The following is a 16852-nucleotide window of genomic DNA, read 5'->3' as shown; positions in this document are numbered from 1 at the left end:
AGTCTGAACATTATCCTGAGAGTTAGGATACCACTGGCTTTTCAGCAAGATCAGAAAAGTTCACCTTTAATAAGCAATAAAGGACAGTGCTTTAAAAGAAGTGACGTGAGATGGAGAATTAAAGGGCTAAAATTACACAGCAGATCAAATATCACTATAGTAACTATTTAGACCCATCACCATTCAGTAAGAAAGATGGATGACCTCTGCCTGCATTTTCATTGAACTTTGTAGAAAGGAAAATTCTATCTTCATATTTCCTAGTAACCATATTGTGAGCCAAGGCAACATGTGAATTTTAACATTCTTACATTTTTGGGAAATTAGCTGTAGGTCTAAAGAGTAGTCAGCAGCAGAATGATAAATGACCTTGGTAAACTGTATTTATAAAAGACTGTGTACATTCAAACTGGATGTTGGACAAAAGTAATTAGAATTTCACAGATGCTCTAAAACCTCTCTGTTCATTAAAATTCCTTTAGTGTGTCGATGTATCTGATCAATTTGGGTTTTTGAAAATTTTTGCCTGAAACTTCTTCCATTAACTTTGGTAATAATTAATGTCTACTAAATGATAAGACTGATACAGACTAGAGAAGGCATCAGGGCTTCTGAATCCCTTAGAAACTTATTTTGCTTAAGCCCATCAGACTTTAAGCCATTAAATATAGGGAAGACTGGCAGCAACCTAATCTTGCACTATTGTGTTTTTCATCTTGACAGAAAATAATTTCCTCATAATTGAAGTGATTTCAACACAGTGTCTTATTTGTGGTTACTCACACATTGAAACCCTAAAAAAGGAGGGATACTTTGGATCATAAAGCACTTGGATCATTTTGATGTGGAGGCACAGTGTGTTGGCCATTATCCCTTTTGTTTATGTCTCATAGAAATCTAAGCCTCCAGCTGGGCAGGGTGGTGCATGCCTGTAATCCCAGCTACTCAGGAGGCTGAGGCAGGAGGATTGTGGTTCAAAGCCAGCCTCAGCAAAAGCGATGCACTAAGCAACTCAGTGAGACTCTGTCTCTAAACAAAATACAAAATAGGGCTGGTGATGTGGCTCAGTGGTTGAGTGCTCCTGAGTTCAATCCCAAATAGCAGCCCCCCCACACATCAAAAGAGAGAGAGAGAGAAAAATAGAGAGAGAGAGAGAGAGAGAGAGAGAGAGAGAGAGAGAGAGAGAGAGATTGAGAGATTTAAGCCACTACAACTTTCAAACTTGAAAATGAACAGATTCAGAATTACTGGTAATTTACAGAGAACCTGCTACATGTCTGCTACCTAACCAGACACCTTCATTTGATAGATGTGTGGAGATGGGGTGGGGGCAGGGAAAGAAGTTATAATATAAATAACCCCCTACAACCATATTATTAATCATTCTTATTAATACACTCTTAGCAAAGAATGTCCTGGGTATTACTATTATCTAGGATGAAAACTACCATAATAAAATTTATATCTAAAAGAGAAACTGGCTAATCATTAATCCTACATTTATTTATTACTTCTAGTTTATGGTTTCATTGAGTTACTATACTTTGTAGAGGGAGTGCTGCACATTATATTGGTGTTACAAAGGTAATGTTAGACTTGGGTCGTGCCCTTGAGGACCTTTGATTTCATAGTGGAACTTAAACAAGGGCCTAAATAACTATAAATAGACAAGAGTAAGTGTTCAGAAAAGGGGGAGAGAGTTTTAATGGGGGGGGATCAGAAGTCATGAAGGAAACTTCAAGAACCAGATAGCATCAAGACAATTCCTCACAGTAGATTTGATCTCAAGGGGATAAGGATGGAGTCCCCATAGTAGAAGGAACAGGCAGCTTTTGCCTGGGAATGGTAAGTGCTGTTATTTTTGTGTTATTTGCAGTTGTGAATATGTCATGAATATCTAAGTAGTTAATTTTGATTCTCTTATTTTTTTCAAATAAATAAGACCTTTCTTTTCTTAAGCCATGGTTAGGGGAGAAGTAAGTCTAAAAATAATGAATATCTTCTATATAAGGATTATTGTAAAAATAGAACTTAAAAATAACTGGAAACGGTAGATATGGCCCTTGCTGTATCTTCTGGAAGCATCTATTTTGGTTTTCACAGAAGCTAAGGAGGAGATGATGCAAGATAATTCTTTTTAAAATTTATCTTCTGTGCTGCTGACTGTAGAGGGAGCATGTGTTTCATATACAATTGTCAGGACTGACATTGATGAAAACCTGTTCTGTATTCTCACCTGGAGAGAGGCCACTTCAGTGGCAGCTGGTGGTGGACTGTGTGGAATACCTGCTTGAGGAACAAAAAAACTTGGCTCTGGATCTGCCTTGCTAAATGCTCAGCTGAGGCTGGAGTTCCACAAGAGCTTAGGAGAAGTGGTAGGAATGCAGATCCCCTGTCATCCACTCATCCACAGAAGCAGTTCAGTGATGCTTCTGAGGGTATCTGACTGCCTACAGCATGGGGAGCATCATCTTGTCAGCCTGGGCATGATGGTTGCTAGTGGGCTGTACGAAGTGAGCAAATTAACCTGAGCATTGAACTTTAGAAACTGCCTGTTGTGCAGGGAGAATATTAAGCTGTTCTTTCTGGCAGTAAATAGACACCAAACCAATTGCTTCTTGAAGCTACTTCTGGTTAGGTCTGTAAAGGAATTTTTGTCTAGTTATTTTAAAGTACTATTAAGTTATTTATGTGAAAAGTTAGAAGTTCAAATAAGGCTACATTTGCCTGCAGATCACTTATTTATGAAGCATATGTCAGTCACTTTCTAGCACAGGACCATTGTAGGGTACACAAAGGAACACCAGATGTAGTTTTTCTTTTCAAGGAACTTGCAAATTAATAGGAGTGTTAACATCTCTAGATCAAACAATTAGAACTCCAGAAAGCTCACAATGAATACCCAGATGAATGAGGCAGATGGAATGGGTGGACACTATCCCCAGAGGTTCTGATTCAGTAGGCTTGGGGTGGAGCCCAAGAGTCTGCATTTTAACTAGTCCTGGTGCTGTTGGTTCAGAAACTATCTTTGAGAACCACCAGGATAGAAAAACAGAAAAGGAAGTGCTCTCACCACCAGCTAAGACTTTAAAGAGTGCTCATTTTTTTAATAAATTTTGATAAATTGAACTAAATTTTCAATAAAAGTGCCTCACATTCCATTTTTAATATTTATGACACCATTGAAGAGAGTGTTATTTACAACCTAGGAAAAAGTTTTCTTTCAATATTTAGATTATGTTAACTTAAAAGAATAAAGTGCTTTGACTCAACAAATCTACATCTAGGAATTTATCTTAAAGAAACAATAAGATTTGTTCATTATACCTCTATCTAAAAAAAGAAAGAAAAAAACCAGAATTGTGTATAAAGATAACCTACAGGGGATGCTGATGGCAGTGTTATTTATAATAGTGAAAAATTGGTATCAGAATAAATGCTGAGTTATGGAGGTTATACATCTTCTAAAATAAAAAAAGTTTTATACATTTTATTTTAAAAGGATAGTGTAGTGACTGGGTTTGTGGCTCAGTGGTACAGCACTTATCTAGTATGCATGAGGCCCTGGGTTCAAGTCCCAGCACCACAAAAATAAATAAAATGATAGTGTAGCTACATATTCATTGGCATACAGTTGTTATAAACTAATGAATAATGAAGTATGCAAAACTGTAGTGGATTGTTACTTACACACATGCACACACAATTGGAAATACCAAAGAATTGATGATTTTCTCTGAATGGGTTTCTTTTTCTGTGTTTTCTAATTTGTCTGCAGTGAACATGGACAACTTATGTGATTATTTTCAACTGAAGAGAAGGAAGTACTGATATTCTTAAGTATTTTAGTCAATCTGGAATCCAGCCCAACTTACTGCTACAGAAAAGCAGATTTTGTTTATAAAGCTAAGATTTTCCACATTGGAAGCCTAGAATAATTAAATTTCCAAAACACAGGCTTTTGTCTCTTCAGGGAAGGACAAATGAAAATGTTAGGATCTGGCTTCCACAAATCTCTTCTTCACCTGCATCCACATTTAATTGCTACATATCAGTCCAAAACTGACACTTCCTTTTTTTCTTTTTTTTTTTTTTAACTGATAGGTGCTATTCTTAGGGAGTCATCTCCTGGCTTATTCAAAAGGATTTGAAAGTTTTCAGATCCCTAAGCTATTGTCATTTTTAATCTATAAAATTCAGCTGAATATTTGTAGTGAGAACTAATCATGTAAAAAAACAGACAATTTTTAAAATTTCCTATCTTCTAGTATTTATTTTCTGCCCTATGAGATGACAGACAATTTACCTTTCCAAATTGACCCACTTTCTTCCAAGTATTTAGTGTTGGCATAGACAGTGGGTGCTATTTATTCATTAAGAACATGCCCTGTGTAAGGGCTGGGGCTGTAACTTAGTGGTAGAGCGCTGCCTTGCACATGTGAGGCACTGGGTTTGATCCTCAGCACTACATTAAATAAATAGATAGATAGATAGATAGATAGATAAATAGATAAGCAAACAAACAGTTGGAATGGGTTAGGACAGTGATTCTCAAAATTAATTAAAAAGAAGAAGAAGACGCCCTATGCAAAGTACTGTGGTGGGTGCCCTAGGGATGAGGGAGGCAGTAAAATTTGACTTGGGCATTTGCTAACAATGATGTATCTTTATATATGTGATTGCATTTAATTTTTACTAGAGCCCTAGAAAGTAGAGTATTGTATTAATAAGGAAACTGAGTCATAGTTTTATAACTTATTGAACAAAAATCTCAGAGTCAGGACTCAAATCCAGGTCTTCTAAGCCGCTCACATACCCATGCTAATATGCCTTAGCTCCCTTCTAAGTGGAAATCCCTTGAAGTTGTTCTCTTCTACTTCCTCCTATTGGCCTTTCTTCTCTAGACTCCTGGTGTCGCTTGGCTTCGATACAGCTGCTGCTGCTATAGGGTTGATGACAACTTCTTTATGTGGTGGCTTCTGCCCTGTGACAATAAAAGCAATTCTTTGAAAGAGCTGGGGATGGGCATGGGGTGATAAAAATGGGCACATCATCATTTTTATTATTGCTTTTAACAAATACTCAACTCATCAAAGGAATGAAGACAATCATCTTCACACCCCAGCTTTTCCCTCTCTAGTTCCAGGAACCATGTTTTATGGATCTGGGTTCTTCAGGAATCAGTCTTTAACACAAAACTGAGTGGGCAGATGTTTATGCAGGAGGGCCCTTGGGATTGACCACTGGTGATAGAAGGTGAAGGATGCAGAATGCAGCAGAGAGAGAAGCTGAGCAGTGATACAGGCCTGACAAACCCTAACCAAACCCATGGGGAATTCTGGACCATCAGAGTTGTCTGCATAGACCAAAATGGTCAGACTTTCTACCTCTGCCATGATCAGTCATAAGTGCAGGCCACCTGGAAGGACACAGCTTTGGGTGAGGAAGCTTTCTGCAGCTGAGGCAAATCCTGAAGAGGCCACCGCCATAGGCTTGCTGTTTACATCACTCATAACATCTGGGTGGCAAGTCCTTCCCTCAGAGGTCTCTGAACCGTGCATCTCCAACCCTGGGGCATTGGAGTTACATAGTGAAGATAGGGATCAGCTTTCTTTGAAGATTTTGAGATAATATTGTTGCCATCCTAATGTTCATTCTCATCACAGAAAAGCTCAAGGAAAAATCTTCACAAAGGTTGAGTTAGATATTCCTCTTGGCAGAGTAGAACAGTTTTCACAACACCCCGCTAATTCATAGCCCTACCCATAATAAGCTGTGGGGCTGTCATCTGCAGAGGTGGAGAAATAGGATGGCAGATACAATGATTCCCCCAAATTTCAACCTTTTGGGGGAGGGATTTGTCTGATGATCTGATTTTTCAAAATCAGTGCATGAAAATGTTTACTTCATCGTGGGGCATTCAAAAGGGCATGGCTCGGGCTGGGGATGTGGCTCAAGCGGTAGCGCGCTCGCCTGGCATGCTTGCGGCCCAGGTTCGATCCTCAGCACCACATACAAACAAAGATGTTGTGTCCTCCAAATACTAAAAAATAAGTATTAAAAATTCTCTCTCTCTCTCCCTCTTTCTCACTCTCTCTCACTCTTTCTTTAAAAAAAAAAGGGGGGGGCATGGCTGTAGTCCTGGCTCTGCCCCTTCCTCTTCTAGCTGTGCCAACCTAGGTAAGAAAGACAGCTTCTCTTGACCTTGACCTCCCCATCCATAAAGTGAAAAAATTTGACTTGAATAGTTCTGTGGTTGTCCCCAGCTTGGACTCATAATGCTTCCCCCTCATTGGGGCCAAGAATCAGCCAACTACAGCCAAACAGCTAACTTCCTGTTTTTGTAAATAAAGTTATACTCTAATATAACCGTGCTCATTTCTTTACTTATTTCCTATGATTGTTTTCATGCTCTTAACAATGGAGTAGAGTTGTTGCAACTGAGATTATATGGTCTGAAGTCTGAAATATTTACTACCCATTCCTTTAGAGAAAAAGTTTGTTGACCCCTGGTCTAGGTAAATCTTCTATCCTATTCCATTCCGAGGAGTCAGAGAAGAAATGTGGGCCATGAGCCATGCCTCTGCTATCATTTGGGAAGAGTGGTGTCTACCAATCAACTATTTCTTGAGTATGCCTGAGGAAATTAAGAGGAAGAAAGAGTTAACGGAGATTAGAAGGGAAGCATTCTAAATGACCAGTGTAACAAGGGCAGTAGCTGTAAGGATTCCCGAATAAGCAATGTCCCAGGTGCTTAAGTGAGATCTTGTTTGCCAAAATATCCACCGCTGCAGTCCCTAGATCAGCTCTTTATTACCCACAAGCAGGATGTTTAGCAAGGAGGTCAAACACAGGTTTTTGCTTTATGATCAAGGTCATTTGTCCAGCAACTAAAATGAGTAAAGAGCAATTTCAGAAGGAAATTTTGGAAGAAATGAGGAAAGGATCTCTCTCTCTCTCTCTCTCTCTCTCTCTCCTGGAAAAATGTCAAAATCATCAAGTTGTCACTTCTTTGGGGAAAATAGCTCTGCTGGAGAGAGATGATAGAAGTAGGAGGAATCCTGACAATATTATTATTATGAGCTGTGCTTTGCATTGTTAAAAAACACAGCTTCTGAATGCTAATGCAGCTTCATATCATTTTGTTTTCATCTCATTGTCAAAACATCTCCATGGGGTAATGTCAAGTGTTATAATCCTTGTCGTTCTATATTTCACAGGCGGGAAAAGAGACTGTAGGGTGATTTTGCCTAATGTCACAGGCATTTATTGTGACATTTATTGTTGGTCCCAGCCATTTGCATCTTAGTTTTTGGTCCTTTTGATTGCTCTTTATCTTTATGTATAGGTATTATCTTCCCTAGTACACTCTTTGCCTGTTCATAGAAGGTTAGAATTGAGGGAAGGCTCTCAACTTAATGAAATCACTTAAATACAAAACAAGGAAACTGAGGCCAGGGAAGTGGCCTGAGGGCCGAAGAGCTGTTGAGAGTAGAACCAGAATAGTAACTGTGGTCCCCGAAGGCTAGTGCTTTTTCCAGAGACCCTTACTATACTACTTGCTATTCCCCATGCCTTGCCTAGTGTTATGGTTTTTATGGATTAAGGATATAACTACTATTTACTTTGCCTTTGATTTTGACTCTCATCCATTGAGCATGTAAAATACATGCCTTTATAAACTAAACTAAGTGAGCAGATTAAACCCACAGCAAGCAGAAGGGAGAAAATAATAAAATTAGAACGGAAATAAATGAAAAAATAAAGAATAGAAAAATAATAGACAAGAAAGAAGCAAAAGTCGATTCCTTGTAAAAATTTAACAGATTTTAGCTATATTGATGAAGAAAATAGGAGAGAAAACCCACATTAATAAATCAGGAATGAGAAATGGAACATTAGTATCAACTTTAAAAAAAGAATTATAAGGGTATCCTATGAACAATATACCAACAGATCAGATAACTTAGATGAATGGGCATCTTTCTAGAAAGACATAAATTTCTGAAGCTGACTCAAGTAAATAGAAAATTTGAATAGGTCTATCATGGGTAGTAGTAATCAAAGTAGTAATTTAGAAAGCCTCTGACAAACGAAATCCCAGGCTCAGATGGCCTCACTGGTGAATTCTACCAAATTCTCAAAGAACAATTAATACCAACCCTTCAGAAACTCATCTGAAAGAAAAAAAAAATAATAATAATAAGGAAATACTTCTCAGCTCATTCTGTGAAGGCAGTATTATTTTCTAATATCAACCCCAGGCAAAAACATAATAGGAAAGAACAAGCTACTTACCAATATCCATTATAAATAAATATGTATGTAAAAACTTTCAACAAAGTACAAGCAAGGCAAACCCAGAAACATAAAAAGAGTTTACTGACCAAGTGACACTTTGTTCAGGAATGCAAGGGTAGCTTAATGCCAGAAAATCCATCAATGTTGAACACCATGTTAACAGAATAAAAGGAGAAGACTATATATAGACAAAGAAAAGGTGTTTGAAAAAGATCTAACACCTTTTACCATTAAAGACACTCAACAAACTAGGAATAGAAGAGAACCTCTTAAAACTGAATAAGGGCATCTATGAAAAAACCCTACAGCTAATTCTTAATGGTTTATGAATGTTTTTCCCCTTCTTTAAGGAATGAGACAAGAATTTTTTCTCTTACCACTTTTATTGAACATTGTACTAGATATTCTAGGTGAGGAAAAGAAATAAAAGGAATCCAGATTATAAAGTAAGAACTAAATTATCTCTTTGCAGATGACATGATCTTATATATAAAATTCCTTATAAAACCATCAAAAAACTATTAGAACTAATAAATGAACTCAATAGGCTATAGAGTACAAGATAAATATGCAAAAATCAATTTTATTTCTATATACTATGGGGAAACATTTTTTAATGAAATTATACAGCATGTTTATAGTCTTAACTGTTCAGGAGGGTAAGGTTGGAGGATCACTGAGCCTAGGAGTTCAAGACAAGCCTGGCCAACATAGTAAGACCCCATTTCAAGAGAGGGGCAGTGGGGGGGGAGAAATCAAGAAAACAATTCCATTTACAATGACATCAAAATGAGCCTAAGGAATAAACTTATGCAAATACGTGCTTTGTGCTGACCTGAGCTTTGGAAATACGAAGGTGAACACAGGCAAAAATATTTGTGAATAATATATCTGTTTAATACCCAGATTATTAAAAGAAAAAGATAACTAGCTCAGTTTAAAAATAGGTAAAAGAATTGAATAGAATTTCTCCAAAGAAAATACACAAATAGCCAATAACTACATGAAAAGATGCTAAACATTAAGGAGCTATCATGGGAATGAAAATCAAATCCACAGTGAGATATCACTTCATACCCATTAGGCTAGCTATTAAAAACAAATTTAAAAAAGGAAAATAGTAGTGCTATCATGGTTATAGAGAATCCTTATACATGGATGATAACTCAGAAATTCAACTCCTAGGTATGACTTCTACCATGAAAGTATAAAACAGGAACTCAAATAGACATTTGTAAGCCAATGGTCATTATTCATAATAGCCAAAACATGGAAACAATCCAGTTGTTCATCAACAGTTAAATGGATAAACAAAATGTATCATATATATATATATATATATATATATATATATATATATATATACACACACACACACACACACACACAAACATACACACAATGGAATATTATTCATCCATAAAAATAAAATTCTGATACATGATATAACATGTAATTGAAATAAGTCAGATAAAAAAGGTCACATACTGTCTGATTCTCTTATATGAGGTACTTTGAACAATCAAATCTGTAAAGACAGAAGGTAGCTTAGAGACTACCAGGGGCAGGAAGATGGAGAAAATGAGGTGTTACTATTTAATGGTCAAAGAGTTTCTATTTGAGATGATGAAAAACTTTTTAGAAATACTGGTCATGATTGTACAATATCAATGTAATTAACACCAGTGAATTTTAATCTTAAAATGGATTTAAATGTTTATAAAAGAGGAATAGGACATTCTCAATATGCTCAAAGAGCTTATTAAATAGTTGAAAAGGGTAAGGGAGTGAAGGGAGATATTGACATTGATAACTAAGAGTATTAAAATACAAAATGTGGTAAATAGCCACTCACTCAACTAGCATCCAGCTCAGGGGTCATGTAGAGTGGGTATTTACTGAATGATGTCAACTGGACAGTGTAGAGCAGGTGGCCAACATCTAGGACTCTGGAATAAAGCAAGGTTTGGTTTCAAGTTCTAGCTATGGAATGTACCAGTTGTGTAACATTGTGCAAGTTATTTAATATCTCAATAGCTCACTTTCCTCTCTGAAAAAAGTGCCTATTTCATAGGAACCTTACCAGAGATAATACAGGTAAGATGTTTAGTCCAGGGTCTGGTTTAGCCGTTATTATTATTGATTTAGTGGTGGCTTGGGGTTTTTTGTTGTTGTTGTTGTTAATGAGGAATCAGAGTGAATTTGTGTAGAAATCAAGTTTGAAAAAAAATAACTGTAAATAGATCCAAGGCTTGAAATAAAACTCATACTTCTGAGTCTGGAAGACAAAGGAACATGGGATGGAAAGGTGGGTGAACAGTTGGAGGATAAAACCAAGGAAAGGGGAGGACAGCAGGGGGCAGACCAAGACAGTGACCAGAGAGCATGGGAGGAGACTTAGAGGAAGCCTGGCCCCAAGCAGAACAGCAAGTGGGAAGCTTCCTGGCTGACAGGAAGCCCAGTGGAACCAGTGATTCTGACATCTGTTGGTAGCTGTTTTCATTCAAGTTCCCACTTTTTCTGGGAAAGGGAGTAATGGGGATGGGGAAAAGGAAGCAAATACCCAAATTGTTCCATGTGACCTTTTCTCCCACCACCTTCTTTTCAGAATTCTGCATCCCAAGTGTTCTGATGCCAGTTAGTGGTTTGAGATCTGAGCACAGTGACACCCTCCTCTGCTCAGACAGCATGGCAATGGACATTCCTCCTATGTATTAATGGGGTCATCTCCCCTTCTAAGGAACAGCCAGCACGTGCAGTGAGTGAGTAGGAGAAAGTTACAAGTGGCAGAATAGAATGGTCAGTTTACATACAACACTATTTTTATTAACCGGGGATTGAACCCAGGGACATGTCCAGCATCCCCCCTGCCACCCTTTTTGAGTCAGGGTTCCACCAGGCTGGACTGTTGCTTGGGATCATCCTGTATCAACCTCCTAAACCACTGGGATTATAGGCATGCACCACCATACACAGCTACACACATCACTTTTTAAAAACTCATCATTGTCATTGGTGAAAAGCTTTGTCTGATGGATAGTCAGTAGACATTCTTCTACTGACTGGAAATGGAAAGAAGAGAAGTGCTGTTTAAGGAATACTTCATATCAGGATTCAGTGTTCTTCAGAAAAAGGTAGAGGTGGAACAAAAGCAAAGATCAGGCAAAAGTCGATAGATAATGGCTAGATCTTTGGTGGGAGAGAGTGTGTGAAGTTATTGTAGGAAATTCTTGAAATCACAAGTGCACCTAAAATAGTCTATGTTTCACACATAGATACTGTTTTCCAAATTCATGAGAATTTACTTAAAATTAGTAAAGGGAAAATTTATTTTTAAAAATTAACTTGGGAATTAAGGATTCACCTATATTAAAGCAAAATCTTTAAAAAAGCAGAACTCTGGAACCAAGCTTTCATGGGTAAATGACTGGTTCAGTTACACAGGATCCTGGGTTCAAGAGGGACCCCACCCTTGGGGCTTAATGAAACTTTATCTTTGAATATGTGATTTGTGAGTAACATCTGATGGTACAGTGGAACATATGCCAGGGTCTTAAAGCCTTACTGATGTGCTGTCTCTTGTTTAGCCTCCTCCCTGGGAAGGGTCCTCTACCACCTTCTCCCTAAACCCAGCCCTGTGACCACTGCCATCTCCATCTTCAGAGGGGTCTTGAGCACAAGTAGAGAAGAATCAGTGTACTGTGAATGTCTGCAATCCTAGTTCCTGAGGGAGAGGGACATTAAATACTCAACAAACAAACAAAACACCATGAGAGGTCTATAAACAGATGCAGAAGAAAGAAAACAGCTTTCTCTTGCTCTCTGAACAAGGAGCTCTGTAAGGCCACTTCGCACTGGATCCCACAAGTTTTGTAGCTGGCCTAAGAGATTTGCTACTCAGTGTGGTCTCAGGACCAGTAGCACTGGTATTACCTGTAGGTTTATTAGATATAGAGAATCCCCAGCTCTATCCAGAGCTAAATCAGAATTTGCGTTTTATCAAGATCCCTGGGTGATTCACATTGAAGTTTGAGAAGCAATGGTATAGATCACATTTTGTGATTTAGTGACCAATCCAGATGATAGGTTCCATCCTAGCCCTAAAATGTTATTTTATCATTGTTAAATGTGTTGTCCTTTTCTCTGACATAAAACAACCACTATTCATATTAGGTGAGATGGAGAGGTCAAAAAGCTAGCCAGTAAGGAACACTAAAAAAGGAGATGCTCTGAGCACCAAGCTTTGCCAACTCTTGCTTGAAATTATATTTCCCCTGTTCTATACCCTTGGGTTCAATGCTTAGCATCTTTCCTAGCAATGCTGAGAGCCTTATGATGGTAACAGCGGCCAGCTTAAAATAACCTGCAGCTCTCCTAGAAATTGTTTTGACCTTTATTTGCATAAGCGTTCAGAATGTGCCAGCTTTCTCTGGGAGAGTGGAGAGCAGTGCTTACCTTTCCTTCTTGTCATTGCTGATTTCTGAGTATACATGGGGGTTACTTGACATGGTACGGTCCCAGGCAAAATGTTTACAGAAAGCAACCTACATGAATACAAAATGAACCCCTAAGCCTTCCTCCCACCCCATGGGTCTTCCCTGGGGATAAGTTGCTGTTCTGGACAGAACTAGTGGGAAGTTGAGAGCTGAAATGATACTTCTGTTCAATAGCAGTGAGTGCTGAGGCAGGTTTTCCCTCCAGGTATGGAGAAAGATGATCAATTTGTCTTTGGACTTGGGTCTTTAAAGTGGAAGCCTAATTTGTCATGTACTAAGAAGAATGGGTTGTTTAGTTAACTAATTGTAACATGCCAATTCAAAGTCATACTTGTTGCTCTAGCCTAGGGATTTAGCCTGAGGAGATTCAAGGATTTTTACAAAGTTTAAGCAGCATAATAGTCATCTAAATGGTATCAGTAAAAGCAAGAAGTTCAAAGTGGAATGCATCCCTTCAGGGGATATGCAAAAGGAAGAGGTATTAGAAATTAGTATTTGATTTTTCACATTTAAAAATGTGAGAGAATAAAATCCTTTACTAATATGTAAAATGGGGACTGACTCTAGCTTCCATGGTTGGTCTCTAAGTCAGACAGTGTTATATGAGATCCATTGAATAAAGAGCAGGAATTTCACAGTATGGGTCTCTTCTCTGATGTAGCACTGCATGGATATAATTTATAAATTTATATAATTTAGAGAGAAAGAGAAAGAAAGAAATTAAACCTGGTGTGTGAATGAGAGCCCTGTGCTCCAAGACTTTTGCTGATGAGGTCTGAGGCCCCTTGTGGGAGATCTAAGGAGAGGAATGCCCAGGAAGGGCTCTGCCCCCAGCTCCAGGAGCACAAGGACTGAATTTTAGGCTGAGCTCTTTGGATTACACCAAGCCCTCATTCACAGGGCAGGTTTAGTTTCTTTCTCTCTTTCTTTCTCTTTTTTCTTTTTTCTCTTTCCCCCTTTCCTTCCTTCTTTCCTTTTCCAGTACTGGAGACAATCTAGGGCATCACACCCTGGCTCATCCACCACTGAGCCAGGGTCTCACTCATTTCCAAGGCTGACCTTCAACTTGCAATCCTTCTACCCCAGCCCCTGAGTAGCTGGGACTCCAGTTCAGGTTCCATTCTTAATGGAAAGCAGTGCTGCTTCAGTTAGTGGTCTGTTTCTTTCCCTGGAATCCCAACATGTTTTCTGAGGGCCTTTAGGATGTCTCGGGAAAACTTGTATCTCTCAGCAGATTTCATAACACCTCACCTTTCACTAACAAACAACTCCTTATCTTCTCAACCTAACTTTGGCCTTCGACTCTACTCTGCTACATTTCAAGGCTTCAGATGACTTGCTGGTCAGCATTCTGCTTTCCATTGTAAAAAAAAAAACTAATGGTCTGGGCTGGGGTTGTAGCTCAGTAATAGAGCAGCTTGCCTAGCACATGTGAGGCACTGGGTTTGATCAGCAGCATCACATAAAAAATAAATAAAATAAAAGTAATATGTCCATCTATAACTAAAAATATTTTAAAAAACTAATGGTCAAATGTAAAATTATCATAAAGAAAAACTAAGTTTATTAGAAAAGTTCCTAGTTATTTAAATAAATATCTATACCTGCTAAAAGAGAATGGCTAAAGGCTCCCCAAGAATGTTTGCTTATCTGTAAATACATTTCCCTCTGAGGTTTCTAGTATAAAAAGTTCATCTCTTAAATAATGATTTTCTGTTTAATTTTAGCATACCTTTTTGAGAGAGGCTTGGTCCTGCAATTCCTTGGGCATATTGAAACTGTAAATAATCTTATCATTTGGAATAAATCTCCTTAATGTGCATGTTATAATTGAATTCATTTCTAATTAATGTAGTATTACCTGTGGCAAAGGTGTATTAGCTTCTGTTTTCTGATTGCCCTTGAACATCTCCTTGAGGTTGCAGGAGTGCTGATGAAGTAATAAGGGCTGTGATTGATTTTCAGACACAAGGACCATTACCAGCATGGCTGCAGACATGTCTCCAGGACCAGCTATCTTCAACAGCGCGATGGCCAGGACCAAGATGCAGCACATGAGGGAGTGAGTGGCATGTTGCCTGATCCCTGTCACAGAGCAGCATTAGAACAAATTGACCAAGCGTGTGAGATTGAGTCATGCAGTGCTGTCTTAGTCCCTTTTGGCTGTTAGGACAAAATGCTTGATACTGGACAATGAACAACAACAACAAAAAAACACACAAATTTACTTCTCACAGTTTTGGAGGCAGGAAAGTTCGAGATCAAGGTGCCAGTGGTTTCCATGTTTGGTGATGCCTGGCTCTCTCTGCTTCCACAATGGTGCCTTGTTGCTGTTCCTCACAAGGGTAGAAGGGCAAAAGGGAACTGTGTTCAAATACACGGAGCAGAAACTTGAGGCAGTGCTGGGCAGTAAGACCCAAGATCCCATGCATGCCCTCGGCCCCTCCTTTGACACCATTCCATCTTCAAGGCCTGGCACTCTGGGCCTGTGATGGAATAGCAGCCTTGGGATCACTCTTCCATTGTCTCGATGAATAGCACCTGGCTTCATTGTCCCCACACATATCTCCTTACCAAATATCAGCTTGACCGCACCTTTGGTATTCTCTCATAATTAACTGTTAGCACTCAAGAGAAACCATGCAAAACTTTCAACACTTTGCTTAGAGATTTCTTCTGCTAAATACCCTACTTCATCACTGGCAAGTTCTGCCTTCCAAAATGCTGTAGAACATGGGCACAATTCAGCTGGATTCTTTGTTACTTTATAATAGGATAGCCTTTCCTCCAGTTTCCAATAACAACATCCTTACTTTCCCCATAGACTGTTATCAAAATAGTCCCTACTGTCTGTATTTCTACCCAGTGTTCTGTTCATAACCACTTAGATTATCTCTTAAGACCGAAGTTCTTTCTATAGCTTTCCTCTTCCTCCAAGCCTTTGCTAGAATGACACTTTGTAGTTCAACTATACTTACCATCCAGTTTCAAAGCTATGTTCATATTTTCAAGTAATTGTTATAGCAATACCCCAGTTCCTCATACCAAATTCTCTTAGTCCTTTTGTGCTACTGTAGCAAAACCCCTAAGACTGGGTAATTTGCAAACAGTATAAATTTGTTGTTCCCTGTTATGGAGGCTGGGAAGTCAAGATCAAGGCTTGATCAGGTTTGCTGTCTAGTGAGGGATCAGTTTCTGCTTCCAAGATGATACTTTGGACCTAAGGGCAAAGGGGACTAGCTATTTCCCCCGGGACCTTTTATAAAGTCTCTAAACCCATTCTTGAGGGTGGAATCCCCATGGCCTAATATGTTCCTAAAAGGCATCACCTCTTAATAATACTCTTGCATTGGGGATTAAGTTTCAACATGAATTTTGGAGGGGACATGAACAATTTAAACCATTACAGGTAATATTCTCCTTGGTCTCCTACATGCAGCAATCGATGAAACAAGCAAAAGATCTTGGGAAAACCCGAGTTCCCAACAAAAGCACTCCTGCAAGTGCTTCTTGACAAGGAAGAGACACTTGGCCTCCTAATATAACTTCTCTCATACAATCCGTGTCTCTAGATCAGAGGTTGGCAAACTTTCCCTGTAAAGGAATAAACTGAAAATATTTAAGGCTTTGTAGGCCAATGATTTGTCACAATTATTCAACTCTGCTGTTGTAACACAAAAGCAGGCAATATGTAAATAAATGTACATGACTGTACTTCAAAAAATCATTATTTTGAGGTTGAAATGTGAATTTCATATAATTTTCAGGCATCACAAAATATTACTTTTTATTTTTTTTTCTTTGTGTGGTACTGGTAATTGAACCCAGAGCCTTGTACTTAATTGTCAAGAGCTCTGCCACTGAGTTACTCCTCCAGCCTCACCCCTTTTTTTTCAACCACTTGAAAATGTAAAAATAATTCTTAGCTCGTAGGAGGTACAGAAGCAGATGGTGGGCCAAATTTGGCCTGGAGGCTGTATACTTTGCCAGCCCCTACTATAGATGTTTCCACTCAGGAATTTCTCTCTGAAATCTAGTACCTATATTGATTCTGA

At 38.6% G+C, this 16852-nt stretch overlaps 1 protein-coding gene across 1 annotated transcript in view; it reads left to right on the top strand.

Moving 5' to 3' along the window:
• The window catches only part of Nek11 (NIMA related kinase 11), a 337064-nt gene that overhangs the window by 260873 nt on the left and 59339 nt on the right, over positions 1-16852 (top strand). The window contains exon 16 of the mRNA XM_027933893.2: positions 14763-14859. Within this exon, the coding sequence (XP_027789694.2) occupies positions 14763-14859 (97 nt within the window). The remainder of the gene's footprint in view (positions 1-14762; positions 14860-16852) is intronic.

The sequence above is a fragment of the Marmota flaviventris genome, chromosome 8 (genome assembly GCF_047511675.1).
Source record: "Marmota flaviventris isolate mMarFla1 chromosome 8, mMarFla1.hap1, whole genome shotgun sequence".
In the NCBI taxonomy this organism is placed as follows: domain Eukaryota; kingdom Metazoa; phylum Chordata; class Mammalia; order Rodentia; family Sciuridae; genus Marmota; species Marmota flaviventris.
Note: the sequence above shows the minus strand (reverse complement) of the source record. Positions and strands in the feature narration are given on the sequence as shown.